This window comes from Microtus oregoni, unplaced genomic scaffold, assembly GCF_018167655.1.
Source record: "Microtus oregoni isolate MIOR12 unplaced genomic scaffold, Mior012 000005F_ref0000423, whole genome shotgun sequence".
Lineage (NCBI taxonomy): Eukaryota > Metazoa > Chordata > Mammalia > Rodentia > Cricetidae > Microtus > Microtus oregoni.
This window is the reverse complement of record NW_024543064.1, coordinates 9,671,191-9,687,729: the sequence shown is the minus strand read 5'-3', so window position 1 is coordinate 9,687,729 and position 16,539 is coordinate 9,671,191. Positions and strand designations below refer to the sequence as shown.

The following is a 16,539-nucleotide window of genomic DNA, read 5'->3' as shown; positions in this document are numbered from 1 at the left end:
GGGGAGTTGGGTAGATAGGTAGAAGGAGGAGACCAGAAGAGAGGAGGGGAAAAATAAATGTAAAATAAATGAAAGAATATTATCTAAATAAAATTGAAAAAAATCAATTTCTGACATAAGCTAAAATAAACCCCATCATATTCATACAGGCTATATTAAGGGCTTCTGCTATGTTGGAATATTTAAAGGCTGCAGTGGTAGTGTTACAGGGCACTAGTGGAGACATATGGTCCTGGCTGGTTGTCACTGTGTTCTATGGTGATGTCTAGATATCTAGGATTAGGAAGATTGCACTTTTAGGTTCTGATGTCTGTTTTTTTTTCTTTGATTAGTGGCTGTTTTGTTTCTTGCTTTCTGTTTCTTCTCTGACTTTTAGGAGAGTGTGATGGGTGTGTGGTACCTGGTAGGAAATTTTCTGTTGACCTGATTGGTGTGAATAGTGAGGGTTCCAGTTAAATTTTGTTTCTGGGCAGTAGACATGGCACTTAGGAATGGGGATGGATAGGCTAGGAGTCTGAAGTGTTTCCAAGGAAAGGAAGAAGAGTGTTCAAACAGGATATGTTCATTTAGTCTTCTTGAAATGAGGATACAAGGTAAAGAGAAGACATCAGAGGAGGTCTGGTATAAGACAGCGGATAAAACTGAGTATTTTCATAAGGAGGTATAGTGCTGAGTTAATGATCTACACATAGTCTACCTTCTTTCCTGGCAGCAGCAGCATTTTCGGTAGCAAGGCATGTCTTCTGGGCTTTTGAAACTGTGATAAAGCTAAGTAGAGTGGCTAGGAGGGAAAGATTCCTGGGGACCCTTGGGAGGTGGCACAAGGGCTAGAGAAGGCTGAAGAAGATGTTCCCTTTTGGAGACCCTTCCCCAACTTCATTGGTTATGGATGACCCTGGGTAGTGCCGCAGAAATCAGGACACAGGGGATGCAGAGTAGGAGATACAACTGCATACTTTATTGCAAAGCCAGTGCTCTTTTTATAATACTCAAATCACGATTCAAGCTAGGTTTCCATAATACATGAAAATAGTTTCATAGACTAGAAACTTGGTTGCAAATAATTTCAAGAGCTCCATGCCCTAGCTCGGTGTTATGGGAAAAACTCTTGTTATAATATACTATGTAAAAACACCTCATCAGAAGACAAACCACAACCTAATCAGAGCCTTTGAACTACAGTGCACATCTGTGTTCTCAAGGACTGACCATTGGCAAGGCACTCTACTGATGGGAGAGGTTTGCCTCCTCCCAACTTGGTTTGCCAAGCCTATCAGCAAGAATGCTGCCTCAAGTCTCCCTTGCACAGAGTTTTTATGCAGTTCAAAAGAGACCCTGTACAGTTCCCGAGCGAAGCTCAATGTGAGCCTAAGGTTATGTGTCTGTGGGAAAAGGGGAAGGTGCAGATCTTCACTCACCTACCTGGGTTCCTAGTGAGAATGGCCTGTGGTTTCGCCTTTTAGCTTCTTTTGAGAACATGTATTTTCAGTGGGAAATTGCACCGATGAATGTGGGCATTGGATTCTCCCATTTAGAACATATGGACTACATAGAGTTTGAGACAAATACAGGAAAATTCTTCTGTGTGGAGGGTAATAGATATTCTTTAGTAACTGAAATGAGGAATTCAGTTTTGTTGCTCTTCTCTAGATCCTGTTGAAAACTAGCAATCAACATGTATCATGTCCATAATCACTGACTCTGTGATGAACTGACGTTGTTGGGATGAGTTCTGGATATATAGGTAGGGACAAGACAGGACATGCTTTTTATGGGAGCATATTAAAACTTATGTTTAGATGTTACCTTAAATATTTCCAATGTTCTAGGCTGTGCCTGGAACTGTGTATTGATGTCTTTCTCACAATCATCAACTGTTTTATATTTGTCTTTTCACCTCATACATTGTCTGAAAAAAAGTTGAATAAAATAGTCAACTGACAGAATAAAAACACATCTAGGTTTCTTGAGACTTCACACTCTGGAGTTTTGTTGATAGTTGTTAATCCTTTCAAATAACTATTGAAATGCCCAGACATGCCTTACACTATATTTATTTATACTTATATGACAGCGTTGCTAGCATATACATGTGTGCACCATATGCAATCTTTGTGCCTTTACAGTTGTAATCTCCTAAAACTTGAGTTTTGCTAAGTTGTGAGCCATGATATAAGTGCTTGAAATCATACCTAGGTCTTCTATGAGACCAATCCCTCTTCTTAACATTAAGCTATCTCAACTGTGTCTATATAGTACACTTAGTGTTGTAGGGTCTTATGTCATATGCATGAACAGAGCCTCAGTCATCTCTTCTCACACCTCATGTCCCCCTGTAGATTGTGGAAATTCCCATACCTTAATATCACAATGAAACTCAGAATCACAGTTCAGAATCTTTCGAACATTTTGAGTATATATCCAAAGGATACTCAATCGTGCCACAAGGAAATGTGCTCAACTATGTTCATAGCAGCATTGTTTGTCATAGCCAGAATGTGGAAATAACCTAAATATCCCTCGACTAATAAATGCATAAGGAAAATATGCTATATTTACACAATGGAGTACTAGAGAGCAGAAAAAAATAATTGTATCTTGAAATTTGCACTCAAATGGGTGGAGTTAGAAAACATCATATTGAGTGAGGTAATCCAGACCCAGAAAGACAGTTATCACATGTACTCACTCATAAGTGGTTTTTTATTATTAAATATTTCTGCCTCCTCCCCACCACCACTTCCCATTTCCCTCCCCTTTTCCCGATCAAGTCCCCCTCCCTCGTCAGCCCAAAGAGCAATCAGGGTTCCCTGCCCTGTGGGAAGTTGAAGGACAACCCACCTCCATCCAGGTCTACTAAGGTGAGCATCCAAACTGCCTAGGTTCCCCCAAAGCCAGTACGTACAGTAGGATCAAAAACCCATTGCCATTGTTCTTGAGTTCTCAGTAGTCCTCGTTGTCTGCTAAAAATAAAGCGAGTCCGGTTTTAGCCTATGTTTTTTCAGACCCGGGCCAGCTGGCCTTGGTGAGTTCCTGATAGAACATCACCATTTATCTCAGTGTGTGGGTGCACCCCTCGCCGTCCTGAGTTCCTTGCTCGTGCTCTCTCTCCATCTGCTCCTGATTTGGACCTTGAGATTTCAGTCCGTCATAACTGCTTTTTAAAAATAAAGAAAACCAGCCTACAAATCACAATCCCAGAGAACATGGACAACAATGAGAACCCTAAGAGAGACATACATGGATCTAACCTACATGGGAAGTAGAAAAAGACAAGATCTCCTGAGTAAATTGGGAGCGTGGGGAACATGGGACATGGTTAAATGGGAGGGGAAAAGAAGGACGGTGAGCAGAGTAAAATGTAGAGATCAATAAATAAAATCAATAAAAAGAGCATTTTGTTGTAGATGCTTATTGAATAAGGTCTTCTGCAAGAAGAGCACATGTATCAAGTGCTGAAACAACAATCTAGCTCCTATAATATTCTTTTCACCTGTGTATCAAATCACTCCTCTCTCTTCTAAGTTCAACTCTTAGAACTCCTAGCATGCATGAAGATCCTCTTAACATCCTCTGCAAGGTAGAATGTTGTTTTATCTTCATCTGCAGACCTGAGTTCACTCTCTCACAAATATCCTGTATTTTCCTCTCACTACTCTATTGCCATCAAAACCATTCTTTCACCCAGATAGTAAAATAATAACTAAGACTTTATTTTGAGCACTTTGTATTTTCGAGCAGAAAGGTTCCTTCCACACCGCAGTATTACCTACTGGCTAGGTCTTGTGAGAGGAATGGCTGAGAGGCAAATTAGGGGAGATAGTGTAGACATCATTAATAGTCATGAGAGGAAACCATGAGAGCTGTTCTGAAAGAAATAGGTCTTGCAATAGAATCCAATATTTGTTGGTTATGAACCAACTATGGATCCAACAGAATTCATGAAATATGAGTTTAGGAAGAATGTTCCCTGATATTTTAAAGAGAGATTCTCTCTGGTCTTAATAAAATTGGAATGCACTTGGGAAAAAAGATGCACCCCAATATCCCTGCGATAGAAGTCAAGACGGAGACAAAACCACAGTCACCATGACACCGTCCTTGGTTCTATTGTATGCAGGGGGAAAAGTGACCCAGACCCTGCAGAACTCCAGTATGCTGAATGTGAAGAACTTTGCTTTTAGAATCTGTCAGATTGATTCCTAGGTAGGAAATGCACACTGAAGCTCCCCAGAGCCCAGCAAGAAAAAACAGATTTCACAGTACATTCTAGATGCTCTGATAAAATGACTTAGATTGGTGAATGCACAGAAGTTGAATTCATTAATCACAGTTTTGCTGAGTGTTTTGAAAATCAGATCACATGGACCAGTGCCCCCTGAGGTCACTGTCTCTTTTATGAATGAACCCCTCAAGAGAGATGAAGACTGTTTCTTCTACTTGGAGAATATATGTTATAAGTTTTCTGGTTTGAATTTGCCAGGCAATATAAATTACCATAGAAACAATACTAAATTTAATAAATAGATGTTGTTGAATATTATTTTAACTACACAAAGATGTGTTACATTTGGTTATTCTGCAGAATATTGCTGCAGCTATGTAAGATGTGTTACTTTTGTTTGTGCTGTGTTTGTTTAACGATAAAAAGATGTGTTGCATTTGTTTCACATGGCCTGTCTGCAGCATCTGATTGGTCCAATAAAGAACTGAGCAGCCAGTTGCTAGGTAGAGAAAAGATAGGTAAGGCTGGTGGGCAGACAGAATAAATAAAAGAAGGCTCGGCTGAAAAGGCAAAGACAGGAAGAATGAGAGAAGAAGGTGGAGAGAGCATAGGACATGCCCATAGCAAGAAGCCTGGCAGTCAACAGCCAGCCCGAGATAAGGGAGCAGTGAAAGGAAGATGGACAGAAGGGAGAAAGATAATGAGCCCCAAGGCAAAGGGAGATAGAAGAAAACAGGTCCCCAATCACCACTGGACCCAGCCTCTGATTTGGGCTATGGTATTCTACCAACGCTTTGGCTAAAACAGGGAACACAGGTATCAACAATCTGATATGCTAATTGTAACATTTCAAGGGCTATGCAAGTAACCATTGAGCTGTTTCACCACATAAGAGGCGTTAGCAATATTAACATGTCACACAAATGAAATGATAAAACTGTGAACAAGACATTTCTTGTACTAGCCATAAGTCGTCCTGCTCCTTCAGCAAATCCTACCAGCGTGTGCCACAAGGACCGGCCCAGGAAGCATGCAGGCTCACTCAGAGACCTTCTGCAGCTACTACATGGATTTCTTGGTGCTGCCTTGATGGAGGAAGGTCATTGGTTAAATAAAAAGAAACTGCTTGGCCCTCATTGGTTAGAAGATAGGTGGGAGGAGTAAACAGAACAGAACGCTGGGAGGAAGAGGAAGTGAGCTCAGACTCCACAGCTCTCCTCTCAGGAGCAGATGCCTCAGAGAGACACCATGCTCCCAGCTCCCAGGCAGACGCCCGTGAAGAAGCTCCGACCCCGGATGGATATAGGCTAGAATCTTCCCGGTAAGCACACCTAGGGGCACTACACAGATGATTAGAAATGGGCTAAATTAATATGTGAGAATTAGCCTAGAAGAGGCTAGATAGAAATGGGCCAAGCAGTAATTAAATGAATACAGTTTGTGTGTTGTTATTTCGGGCATAAGCTAGCCAGGCAGCCGGGGTGTTGGGGACGCAGCCCTGCCGCCACCATATTACTACACTGCCAGAAAGCCTAACGCATCCCTCTCCCTACAACAATGAGAAAATATTTTTACCAACTCCACATCTGACAGACGTCTAATATCCAAAATATATGGAGAACTCAAGATACTATAAATCAAAAACAAAGACTACAATATTAAATGGGTCCTGAACTAAACAGAGAATTCTCAAAAGGGAAACTCAAATTGCTCAGAAACACTTAATAAGATGTTCTTTTTTCCTTGTTTCACTGTACATTTTTTTTTCATGTAGAGTGGTTGTTTCTTGGAGTCCTGTACTTTCTTGAAGGGAAATAGAGATATAGTGAATTTAGGAGAAAGTATAGGGATGGATCATGTGAGTCTTTAGTCTCAATGCTCACTGGCAGTTAAAGACACATATTCACTCAGACATCAATAGATAGACTTTTAGTTTATTTTAAATCTGATTGTATATAAAAGAAAGAAAAAGTCTTCTACAATGCAGCAATGTCCAATAGGCAGATCTTGTAAATTAAGTGGATGAACGGAAGATTACAAGAAATTACGTTCAGAAAAGTAGTATGTGTGTCAATTCTTGACACCTTCATTAGAAGAAACAGTTCGAGTCACTAGCTAATGCATACAACTTTTATTGTATCATAACAAGTAGTTTCATATCAAAACTACAGCTGGCAGTTTCAATTTAGGAAATTGTTGTTCAGGAAGATGCTTTCTCCTTTAACTTTTTAAGAGAATTTCTTTCTGGTCTTAACAAAATTATATAGCACTTGGGGATAAAGATACACCCCAGCAAGCCTGCACCAGAGACCAAGATGGAGAAGACCTCCACAGCCACCATGACCTTGCCCTTGGTGCTATGGTAGACAGGAAGAAAGGTGACCCAGACACTACAGAACACCAGCATGCTGAATGTCAGCAACTTGGCTTCATTGAATGTGTCAGGGAGATTCCTGGCCAAGAAAGCCACAATGAAGCTCCCTAATGCAAGGGAGCCATGGTATCCCAAGACACAATGAAATGCAATCATTGAGCCCTTGCTACATACAATAATGATGTGACTGTGTTCACTCTTGGCATCAATTTCAATAAATGGAGGAGAAACTCTCAGCCAAATTGCACAGAGAATAATTTGGATGAGGGTACAGATGACAATGATGAAATCGGATGCCCTTGGAATCAGGTAGAACCTCATCCTTCTTCCGGGGATTGTGACTTTGAAAGCCAGAAGCACAGTCACTGTTTTGGCCAACACAGTAGAAACAGCCACACTGAATACTACTCCAAATGTGATTTGCTGCAGGATGCACTTAGCTGCATTGGGATGGCCAATAAAGAGCAAGGGACACAGGAAACAAAAGATGAGTGAGACGAGCAAGCTGTAGCTGAGATTCCGGTTATTGGCCTTCACAAGTGGAGTGTCATGGTGCTTTATGAAGATCCCAAGAACCACAGATGTGAAGGCAGTGAAGCACAAGGCCATTAAGGTCAGAGCCATCCCCAAGGGGTCTTCATAGGCCAGAAAGCTCACAGTTTTGTCAATGCAATGGATGTGTTCTGCATTGGCATACTGGTCCTCTGGACACTTTACACACTGATCCACATCTGATGGAGAAAAAAACTATGATTAGTGAATCCTGAGCATTTTTCTTTACATTTTAATAATTATGTGTTGAAATGAGCATTGCAATATCTGCACTTGTGCTGAGGAGGACATTGAAAGATAATGCTGCATAGCAATACTTCCGTTTCACAATACTCATTCCTTATCTCTTCATGGAATGAATCCAAACAATCACTACTTTTTCTATTAAATGCGTGTTAATGTCATCATTTGTCATGTTATATTGAAAGATGGTTTTGGTAGAAAGACAGGAGATAGAGAATGAGGGAGAAGGGAACAGAACAAAGGAGAGAAGGAGTGGATATTTGGGCCAAGAAGACAAATCTTTCTCTGATTAGAGTAGAAACAGGTAATTTATAAAGGTAAAAGGGTTCCCTGATTTTAGGATAAAGTGTTAAATTGGATTATCATGTTAATTAGGACAGTCATGAAGGATTTTTGTTAGCTTGACCTCACATTTTGATATCTGGACAATGATAGTCAATCTCAGGTGGAGGAAGTGGATGATTAAGGCAATAGATCTTGGTGACTAGCTTTGAGAATGTCATTGTCTTAGGTTTCATATTGCTTTGAAGAGAAATGATGACCATGGCAACTCTTTTAAAGAAAAACATTTAATTGGGTGTCCTATAGTCATAAGTTCAGTTTATTATCATCATGTTGGGATATGGTTGTATGCAGATGGACCTGGAGTTATAGAAGGGGCTTTGAATTCTGTTTTTATCCATTGGTAACAGGAAGTAAACAGACTCACTGTGTGTTTCTTAAGCATATGTGAAACCTCATACTCTGCCTCCACAGTGTAACACTTCATCCAATAATACCATATCTTCTCCAAAGAGACCAAATAACCTAATAGGATCACTTCCCATGATGTCATGGGGGCAAATTTTATTCAAGCAACCATAGTAATCTAATGGTTTATAGAAAGGCAAATGGAATGTGAGAGAAGGACAGGGTTTGTTAGAGATATACCTGCCATGCTTGGGATGGCTACAGTCCTTCCAGAATCACTAATTTTATGTGCTTACATGTAAAGTATCAAAAGAGATGGTGAATATGAGGTCAGTTGGGTTTATATGGTGTAAGTAGGAGGGGGAAATGAGAAAGGAAGGTTATATAAATATAATTTTGATGTTGGAAAATGCAAACAAAATGAAATAAATTAAATAAGTTTGCCCTTAGCTGTGTCCTCATCTGGTAGTAAGGATGCTCTATTCCTCAGTATGTTTCATAACAAGCAGCAACATGGAAGTTCCCATGAGTGGCAAGCAGTTGAGAGATCTGCCTCCAGGCTGCATCCCCACCCTTGATGTGAAACAATGGTTTGTATTCTGTCAATTATATTTTAAATAAATGTCAATTGGCCAGTAGCCAAGCAGGAATTATAGGTGGGACAACCAGACAGGAAGTAAAGGAAGGTCAATGACACCAGGAGAATTCTAGGAAGACAGAAGTCCATTCCTCTGCTGTCCTGGCCCAGCCACAGGCAGCAAGCAGGCACCTGAATATTCTCTCCTTGGCCAGTAATCCCATGTAACCTTAGAAGACTGCATAAGTACAAGTGCAAACTCAGCAGTTGAAGATCATGCATAGACAGGAGCCATACTAGATGGAAGAACAGACTACTTAGGCACTGCCATTACCCACACCTGTTAGAAAAACAGATGAGTAAATGCCAACACAAGAATACATTCAACAAGCGAAAGAGCATTATGTAAATGCTATTGATCTCAGCATTTCCTTCAACAGTAAGACCTGAGCATTCCAATACAGCTGAAATGTAAGAAAACAGTCTTCAAAATAACTTTAGAAAAATGGTAGTGGCTCTTAAAGGGGAAATAAAAAAATTCCCTTAAGAAATCAAAAAAAGGATAAAGAAAGTATTGGGAGACATCAATAAATCCCTTAAAAAAACAAATAAAGCTAAGAACAAACAGTCAAATAGGTAAAGGAAACAGTTCAAGACTTGAAAATTGAAATAGAACTATATACAAAACATAAACTGATGGAATTCAGGAAATGAAAAATATGGCTAAGTGAACAGGAACTACTGATTCAAACATTATGGACAGAATACAAGAGACGGAAGAGACAATCACAGATGTTAAAGATACAATGGAGGAAATAGATTCATAAGTCAAAGGAAATGTTAAATACAATCAATTCCAATCATAATATTCAGGAAATCTGTGGCACAATGAAAAGACCTACCCTAAGCATAATCAGGATAGAAGGAGAAGAATCTCAGTTCAGAGACACAGAAAATATATTTAACAAAATAAAAAAAAAATCCCAACCTAAAGAAGGGCATGTGTATGAAGGTACTAGAAGCTTACATAATACCAAATTGGCTAGACCAAAAAACAGTCCCCTCACCCCATAATAATCAAACACTAAGCAAACAGAATGAAGAAAGAATTTTTTTTCTGACTTACATATGTTTATTTAAAAACAGAAAAATGTGGTTATGGAGATAAAGCTGCCTTTTTATCCTACAACCATGAAGAAAGAATTTTAAGAGCTGCAGATGAAAAAGGCCAATAAACATATAAAGGCAGATCTATCAGAATAACACCTGACTTCTCAAAGGAGACCCTACAAGCTAGAAAGTCCTGGACTGATGTTTTACAGACAATAAGGGAACACAGATGCTAGTGCAGAATACTATGCCCAGAAAAACACTCAATAACCATAGACAAAAAAAGCAATGTATTTCAAGACAAAATGAGATTTAAACAATACCCATCCACAAACCCAGCAATACAGAAATGCTATAATAAAAATTCCAACCCATGGAAGCTTGCTAAATCCATGAAAACACAGATAATAAATAACTCAAAACAGCAAAACTCAAAAGAAGGGAAATTCAAACACTAACACCACCAAGACCGAAAAACCACCAAGAATAATTATTGGTGATCATTAACACTTCATAGTATCAATGAACTCAATTTCCCAATAAAAAGAGATAGGCTAACAGAATGGATTTGAAACCAGAATCTATGCTTCTGTGGGTTACAAGAAATACACCTCAACCTCAAAGACAGACATTACCTCAGAGTAAAAGGTTGGGAACAAAATTTCCAATCAAATGAATCAAAGAAACAAGGTGGTAAAACTATCCTAATATCTAAAAAAAATAAAAAATAAAAAATAAATAAAAAGAACCTTCAAAGTAAAATTACTGACAAGAAATGGAGAAGAACAGTTTATATTCATCACAGGAAAATCCATCAAGATGAAGTCTTAATTCTGAACAACTATTCCCTAAATACAAGAGTGCCAACATTTTAAAAGAAACATTACTAAAGCTTAAATCACACATCAGACTCAAAGGGACTTATGAGACTACTGTGAAATATTTTTACCAAAACACAAAAGAATGTACTTTTTTTTCAGCACCTCATGGAAACTTATCTAAAATTGACACACACTTGGTCATGAATAGAATCTCAACAGATACAAAGAAATTTGAATAACTCCTTGTATTATATGGAACAAGTATGGGTTAAAGTTAGAGTTCAGCAGCAATACAAGCCAAAAAAAAATGTACAAACTCATGGAAATGCTCCCAACTGAACCATCACTGGGTCAAGGAAAAAATATAGAAAGAAATTAAAGACATCCTAGCATCCAAAGAAAATGAATCCACAACATACCAAAACTAATGGGAAACTAGGAAAGTATAAACTAAGAGGAAAGTTCATAGCAGTAAGTGGCTACAGAAAGAATTTGGAAAACCTAGTGCTGTGGTGAAGATTCTACTGCAGGGAGATGATGAACTGAGAGCTTTGGCAAGCTGGGAAAACACAACATGTTACACTGTAAAAACAGTTACTGTTTGCATGTGACCCCTTTTTCAATGCATCACTTTCCAGAGTCAGAAACTCAGGGAAGATCTTGTGAGAGTTCATTGAGTGAATCTGTGAAGATGAAGTCACATTTGTATTTTGAGATGATAGGATGTTGAGATTCCCAACCTGTGAGATACATGCCATGGAAAGCTGCATACAGGGAGTGGAACTAGCAAAAGAGAGACATGTATAAAAATTTTCAGGAATAGAATTAAGTAAGCTCATCTTAGTTTATGGTGTCCCAGCCTTGGTAGAGGAGTTGATCTAGACCAGGGATGTTTGCAGAGGCAGAATTGAGCCAGCAACCTGGGTCAGAGCAGAGCTGAGACGGCAAACTCCACAGGAGCAGGTACAGGGGAGCAACCACTGACCAAGTAGGGCAGAGCCAGAGACCACTGCAGAATCAGGCATAAATCTGGGACCTTCCAGGGAGTAGACATGACCCAGAACCCCTGCAGGTCTGTGTGTGAGTCTGGGATCTCTGAGGGAGTAGGCCTGAGACAGGTCCTCTGTGGGTCCAGGCACACCCAAGTCTGGAATCTCTGGAGGGGTAGACAGAAACCAGAGACCTTTGCAGGACAAACCCTGAGCCAGGGTCCTTTGCAGAAGCAGATCCAGACCAGGAACATTTACAGAAACAGGTCTGAGTTGTCAGCCTAAGCCAGAACAAGCCTGAGACAGCAAAATCCATGGGAGAGGGGATAACCCCAGAAGCACTGAGTGACCTCCAGGAACACGGAGTGACCATTGGGGTAACTAGACCCATGGTAATGAATGTCCCACAAGGAACAACCATCTGAGCCTTGGATCCACTGGCACCTAGATTAATGACCAGAGTCACAGACAGCCCAAACCATACTATTTAGAATAAAAGATGAGTAGACAAGGTGAGGGCACATGCACCACCATAAAGCACAATACGCCAGTAAAATCCAGAGACCCTTCAACAGCAAGACAGATGAAGCAGAAGAAAAGGACCTAAAAAATAACTTCATTGGAATGTTTGAGACTCTTAAAGCAGAAATGAGACATTACCTCACAAAATGGAGGAAAAGACAGATAAAAAATTTGGAAGACATTAGCAAATCCCTTAAGAAAACCAGAAAAAAACAATCAAAAATATGTAAGAAACTATTCAAGACTTACTAACTGAAATATATACAATAAAAACACTCAGATTCAAACCGCCTCTGTGTTTGTTTCTGTTTGTCACCACCAAATCATATCCCACCTGGTCTTCCAGCACCCATGTCCCACAAGCTGGGTTGGTTGGTGGCAGGAGACTGTCAGTGAGACAAAATGGCAGTGTACAGAAACCAAGTGAAGATAGGGAGGAGGGATTATATGAGCAAGGGAAGTGTTGTGGGTCAATGGTCTGTACCCTGTCAATTTTATTTTAAATAAACACTGATTGGCCAGTAGCCAGGCAGGAAGTGTAGGTGAGGCACAGCAACAAGAATTCAGGGAAGAAGGAATTCTCAGTCTGCAGTTGTAACATGGTGCAGAGCAAGCAAGATGTGACTGTCTGGCCGAAAAAAGGCACTAAGAAACATGGCTAACATAGACAAGAATAATGGGTTAATATAAGTTATAAGAATTAGTTAATAAGAAGAGCATTAGATACTGAGACAATAGGTTAATAACTAATGTAGACGTCTGTGTGTTTCTTTGGGAATTAATGACTGAGGGAACTTGGCAGGACAGAAACCTCAGTCAACAGGGGAGGATAAAGATCATGACAGGGAAACCCACTGAAATAACTGACCTGAGCTCAAGGGAGTTCATGGAATCTGTACCAACACCTAGGGAGCTAGCATAGGACTCTCCTAGGCACTCTGCATGTGTCCAACTGTTGTGTAGGCTGGTCTGTTTATGGGATTCCTAGCAGTGGAGCCAGGATCTATTCCTGGCACATGAACTGGCCTTTTGGAACATATTCCCTGTAGTGGGATGGATTGTCCAATAAAAAAGGAAAGGTCTAGTTTCTGCCTTAACTTGGCATGCCAGGCTTTGTTGGCTTCCATGGAAGGCCTTATCATATCTGAATGGAGACAGGAGTGGATGTGGGGGAAAGAAGGGATTGAAAAAAGAGGAGGAAGGAGAAACTATGGTTGGTGTATGAAATAAATAAATGAAAAAACACCCACCATCTTATGAGCTTACTTAAAACAAGCTAGCAAATAAATAACAATGAAAACAAATGTAGAAGAGGAGCCGTAACTCTATCACTGAGGGTAGAATCCTCTCTACATATTTAGCATAAAAAAGCCCGACATCTTGATGCCATCAATTTGTGAACAGACAAGCTCCTTCCTTCTTCCTTTTCTGTGAGATACAGACCCAGAGCGTACTCAAGGGGGAAATAGATACAGATCTAGCACCATGAAGACAATAACAGAAGAATACTCAAGTAAGGGTGATAGCACAGTAAATGCCATTTACTCTTATGATTTTTTTCATTTAAAGCCAATTCATTAGATGTTGTTTATTACTTTGGTGTATCTTGTATGTCTGAGTGCATAGAGGCCAGAGGGTTGGCAAGGTCCTTCTTTATGTGTTGCTTTGATTGGATAATGAATGAAGGACTGCTTTGGGCCTGTGCAGGGAATAGAGGTAGGCAGGTAAAGCGAGGCAGAATGCTGGGAGAAAGGAAGTAGAAGGAGAGAGAAGCCATGGAGATGCTGCTAGGGACAGATGGTTGAAAACTTACCCAGTAAGCCACGGCCATATAAATATGGCTTTATATTTATAATAATGGTATTTATATTCTACATATAAATAGAAATAGGTTAAATTATTATGTAAGAGTCACTCAATTAGAAGCTAAACGTAATGGGCCAATTAGTGATTGAATGAATACAGTTTCTATGTAATTATTTCAAGTCTGGGCAGTTGGGATGAACATGCAATCTCCCACAACAGTCAGAAGACAGTTTCTAGGAGTTCATTACCTCTATTTATTACATGAGTCCTGGGGTTGAACTCATAATTAGCTGTAGTAGCAAGGGAATTAATTACTTTGCCATATTATTGGCCATTAATATGCTTTAAAGACTTTTATTTTATACAATCACTAGGAAGGACCTTGTTCAGATTTCTCTCACACTGCAGTTTGGATATCAAAACTGTTTCTTTGAGAAACTGACATATGCCATGAATTTTCAGTGAGTCAAAGATGTATGTCATAGCAAACAGTGTGACTTAAAGGGGCATTGATAGTGATCACATTCCAATAAATCTAACTTAGGAAAGGGGTATATTCTATCTGTGTAGCAGATTTTAGACCCTTTGATCATCCGTGTGTATGTTAGAGAGGATGATCAATGTGAAGGGTTTATCTTGGCAGGAAATACTCACTTGTCTCATTAGAAATTTCATTTTCTGGGCAAGGACTGCAATCAAAACAGCAGGCTACCATTCCCTCCTGCCTGAACTTTCTGAATCCAGGACCACAATCAGCACTGCACACAGAGGGTGGCATCTGAGGAAAATTAGACAAATGATGTTATCAGGAGATCTGCCTATTCATTATATAACTACTATAAATTACCTTGATAAAATATCAATAATTTTATATTATATATACCAAAGAGTGACCATATTTCACTTAGCATATTATAGAATGCCAATTTATGTGAAAGTGTAGAAACAATTTAATATAAAATTGATAGTGTCACATTGCTGGAAATTTAGGAAAAAGAATGAGTTGTTCACTCTGGACAAATAAACATGACAGAGCATGCAAAGAATTTTTTAAATTAATTTTTGCAACTTGACACAAAGTATATTTAAAATATAGAGGGAACCTTAACCAAAAAATTCATTCCATTTTATTAACCTGTAACCATAACTGCAAAACATTTTACTCATTGGTATTTGATGTAGGATGCTCAGTCCACTGTGGGCAGTTCTGTCCCTAGGCAGGCTGTATGAGAATTCAAGTGGAAGAAGCCAGTAAGCAGTGCTCCTTCAGGATCTGTACTTTAGTTGCAGTTTTCAGATTCCTGCCTTGTCTTCCCCCAACTCTAACCCATGAGTCAAACCAACCTCCCCTTCTCAGTTTGCTTATGGTCTGTTTAACCACAGCAATAGCATAGCAAGCTGGGACGAATGGAGAAATCAAATCTGAGATAGCACACATGAACTTCACTAAAATCATCCTGCAAAACATGACATAGTATAAAAAAAATAGAAAAAAGGCAGAGACTGACACATTTCTAGTGATGAAGTGCTGAGCTGATGTGCACTGAGCTAAAAGGTGGAGTGTTTCCTGAGAATAAAGTGCCTGACACAGGCTGCAGACACTGCAGAACATGGATAAAAGTCAAATAACTTGAAATTAATTGAATGATTTCTTAAAGTTTAAAATAAAATGCATTTTTAGCTGTCTTGGACTTGCTATGTAGGCCAGACTTGCCATAAAAAGACAGGGTTTTAACTGTCTCTGCCTCCCAAAAGTTTTGATTAATATATGTACCTCAACATACAACTGACCTAACTTAGGATTTTAATGGAAATTCTTGAGTTTCTCTTCATGTAGGATAATGTTGTCAAATGCTTTGCCACAGAAATCATTTTTAAAGTGATTGGGCTGGAAAATATTAATTAATCAAAAGAAAACCTGATTTAGTCAAGATGTGATCTTTCTTTTGTGTCTGTTTTTTTTATTTTCATTCTGAATGAATGCTGATATTATTATGTGCACTTTCTGCACATATTTGGATGATCCTCTAGTTGTATCCATGAGTCTGTATATGTGCCACGTTTACATCTGTATATGTTGAACCAAACTTGTATCTCTGAAATGTAGTCATCTTTACCAGAGGAGCAGATATTTCTGTTGTCTTGTTGAGGTTTTGTGCTTTTTTTGTTTAATTTTCTTTTTTGCAAAATGAGGTTGGATATTTACTTAATGAGTTATGGAAGGGTTATTGCCAATCTTGATGTTTATGTATTTTGACTAGAGAATGGGAAGATTAACAGTAAATTGGTATTGATAATTATTAACTGATTGTAATTGCTCATTGTTGTTATTGCAATACTTGATACTTTTAATAGTTGTTTATCTGTATGGTGTTCTAGTGCTGTCTTTATATACTTTGATCACTTGTGTTTATTTTATTTTTGAGGTTCTATTAGTTCTTCAGGCGTCTTCCATAATAGTGTTAGAATGGTTGTGAATTCCAATAATTTGTGTTCATCACTGAATTTTGCTCTCTCTCTCTCTGTATTAGTTACGGGTTTTAGGAGTAACAAACTTACAGAACAAAACTGTCTCTGTTTCTGTCTCCATCTCTGGCTCTCTCCTCTATATATACACATATGCAATTTAT

The 16,539-nt window shown here is 39.1% G+C and overlaps 1 protein-coding gene across 1 annotated transcript in view; it reads right to left on the bottom strand.

Annotated features, from left to right (window-relative positions):
- Positions 1-6,425: 6,425 nt before the first annotated feature.
- The window catches only part of LOC121447992 (vomeronasal type-2 receptor 116-like), a 28,318-nt gene continuing 18,204 nt past the window's right edge, over positions 6,426-16,539 (bottom strand). Inside the window, exons 5-6 of the mRNA XM_041651489.1 lie at positions 14,564-14,687; positions 6,426-7,330 (exon numbers count right to left, since the gene is read on the bottom strand). Coding sequence (XP_041507423.1) covers positions 6,426-7,330; positions 14,564-14,687 — 1,029 coding nt within the window. The remainder of the gene's footprint in view (positions 7,331-14,563; positions 14,688-16,539) is intronic.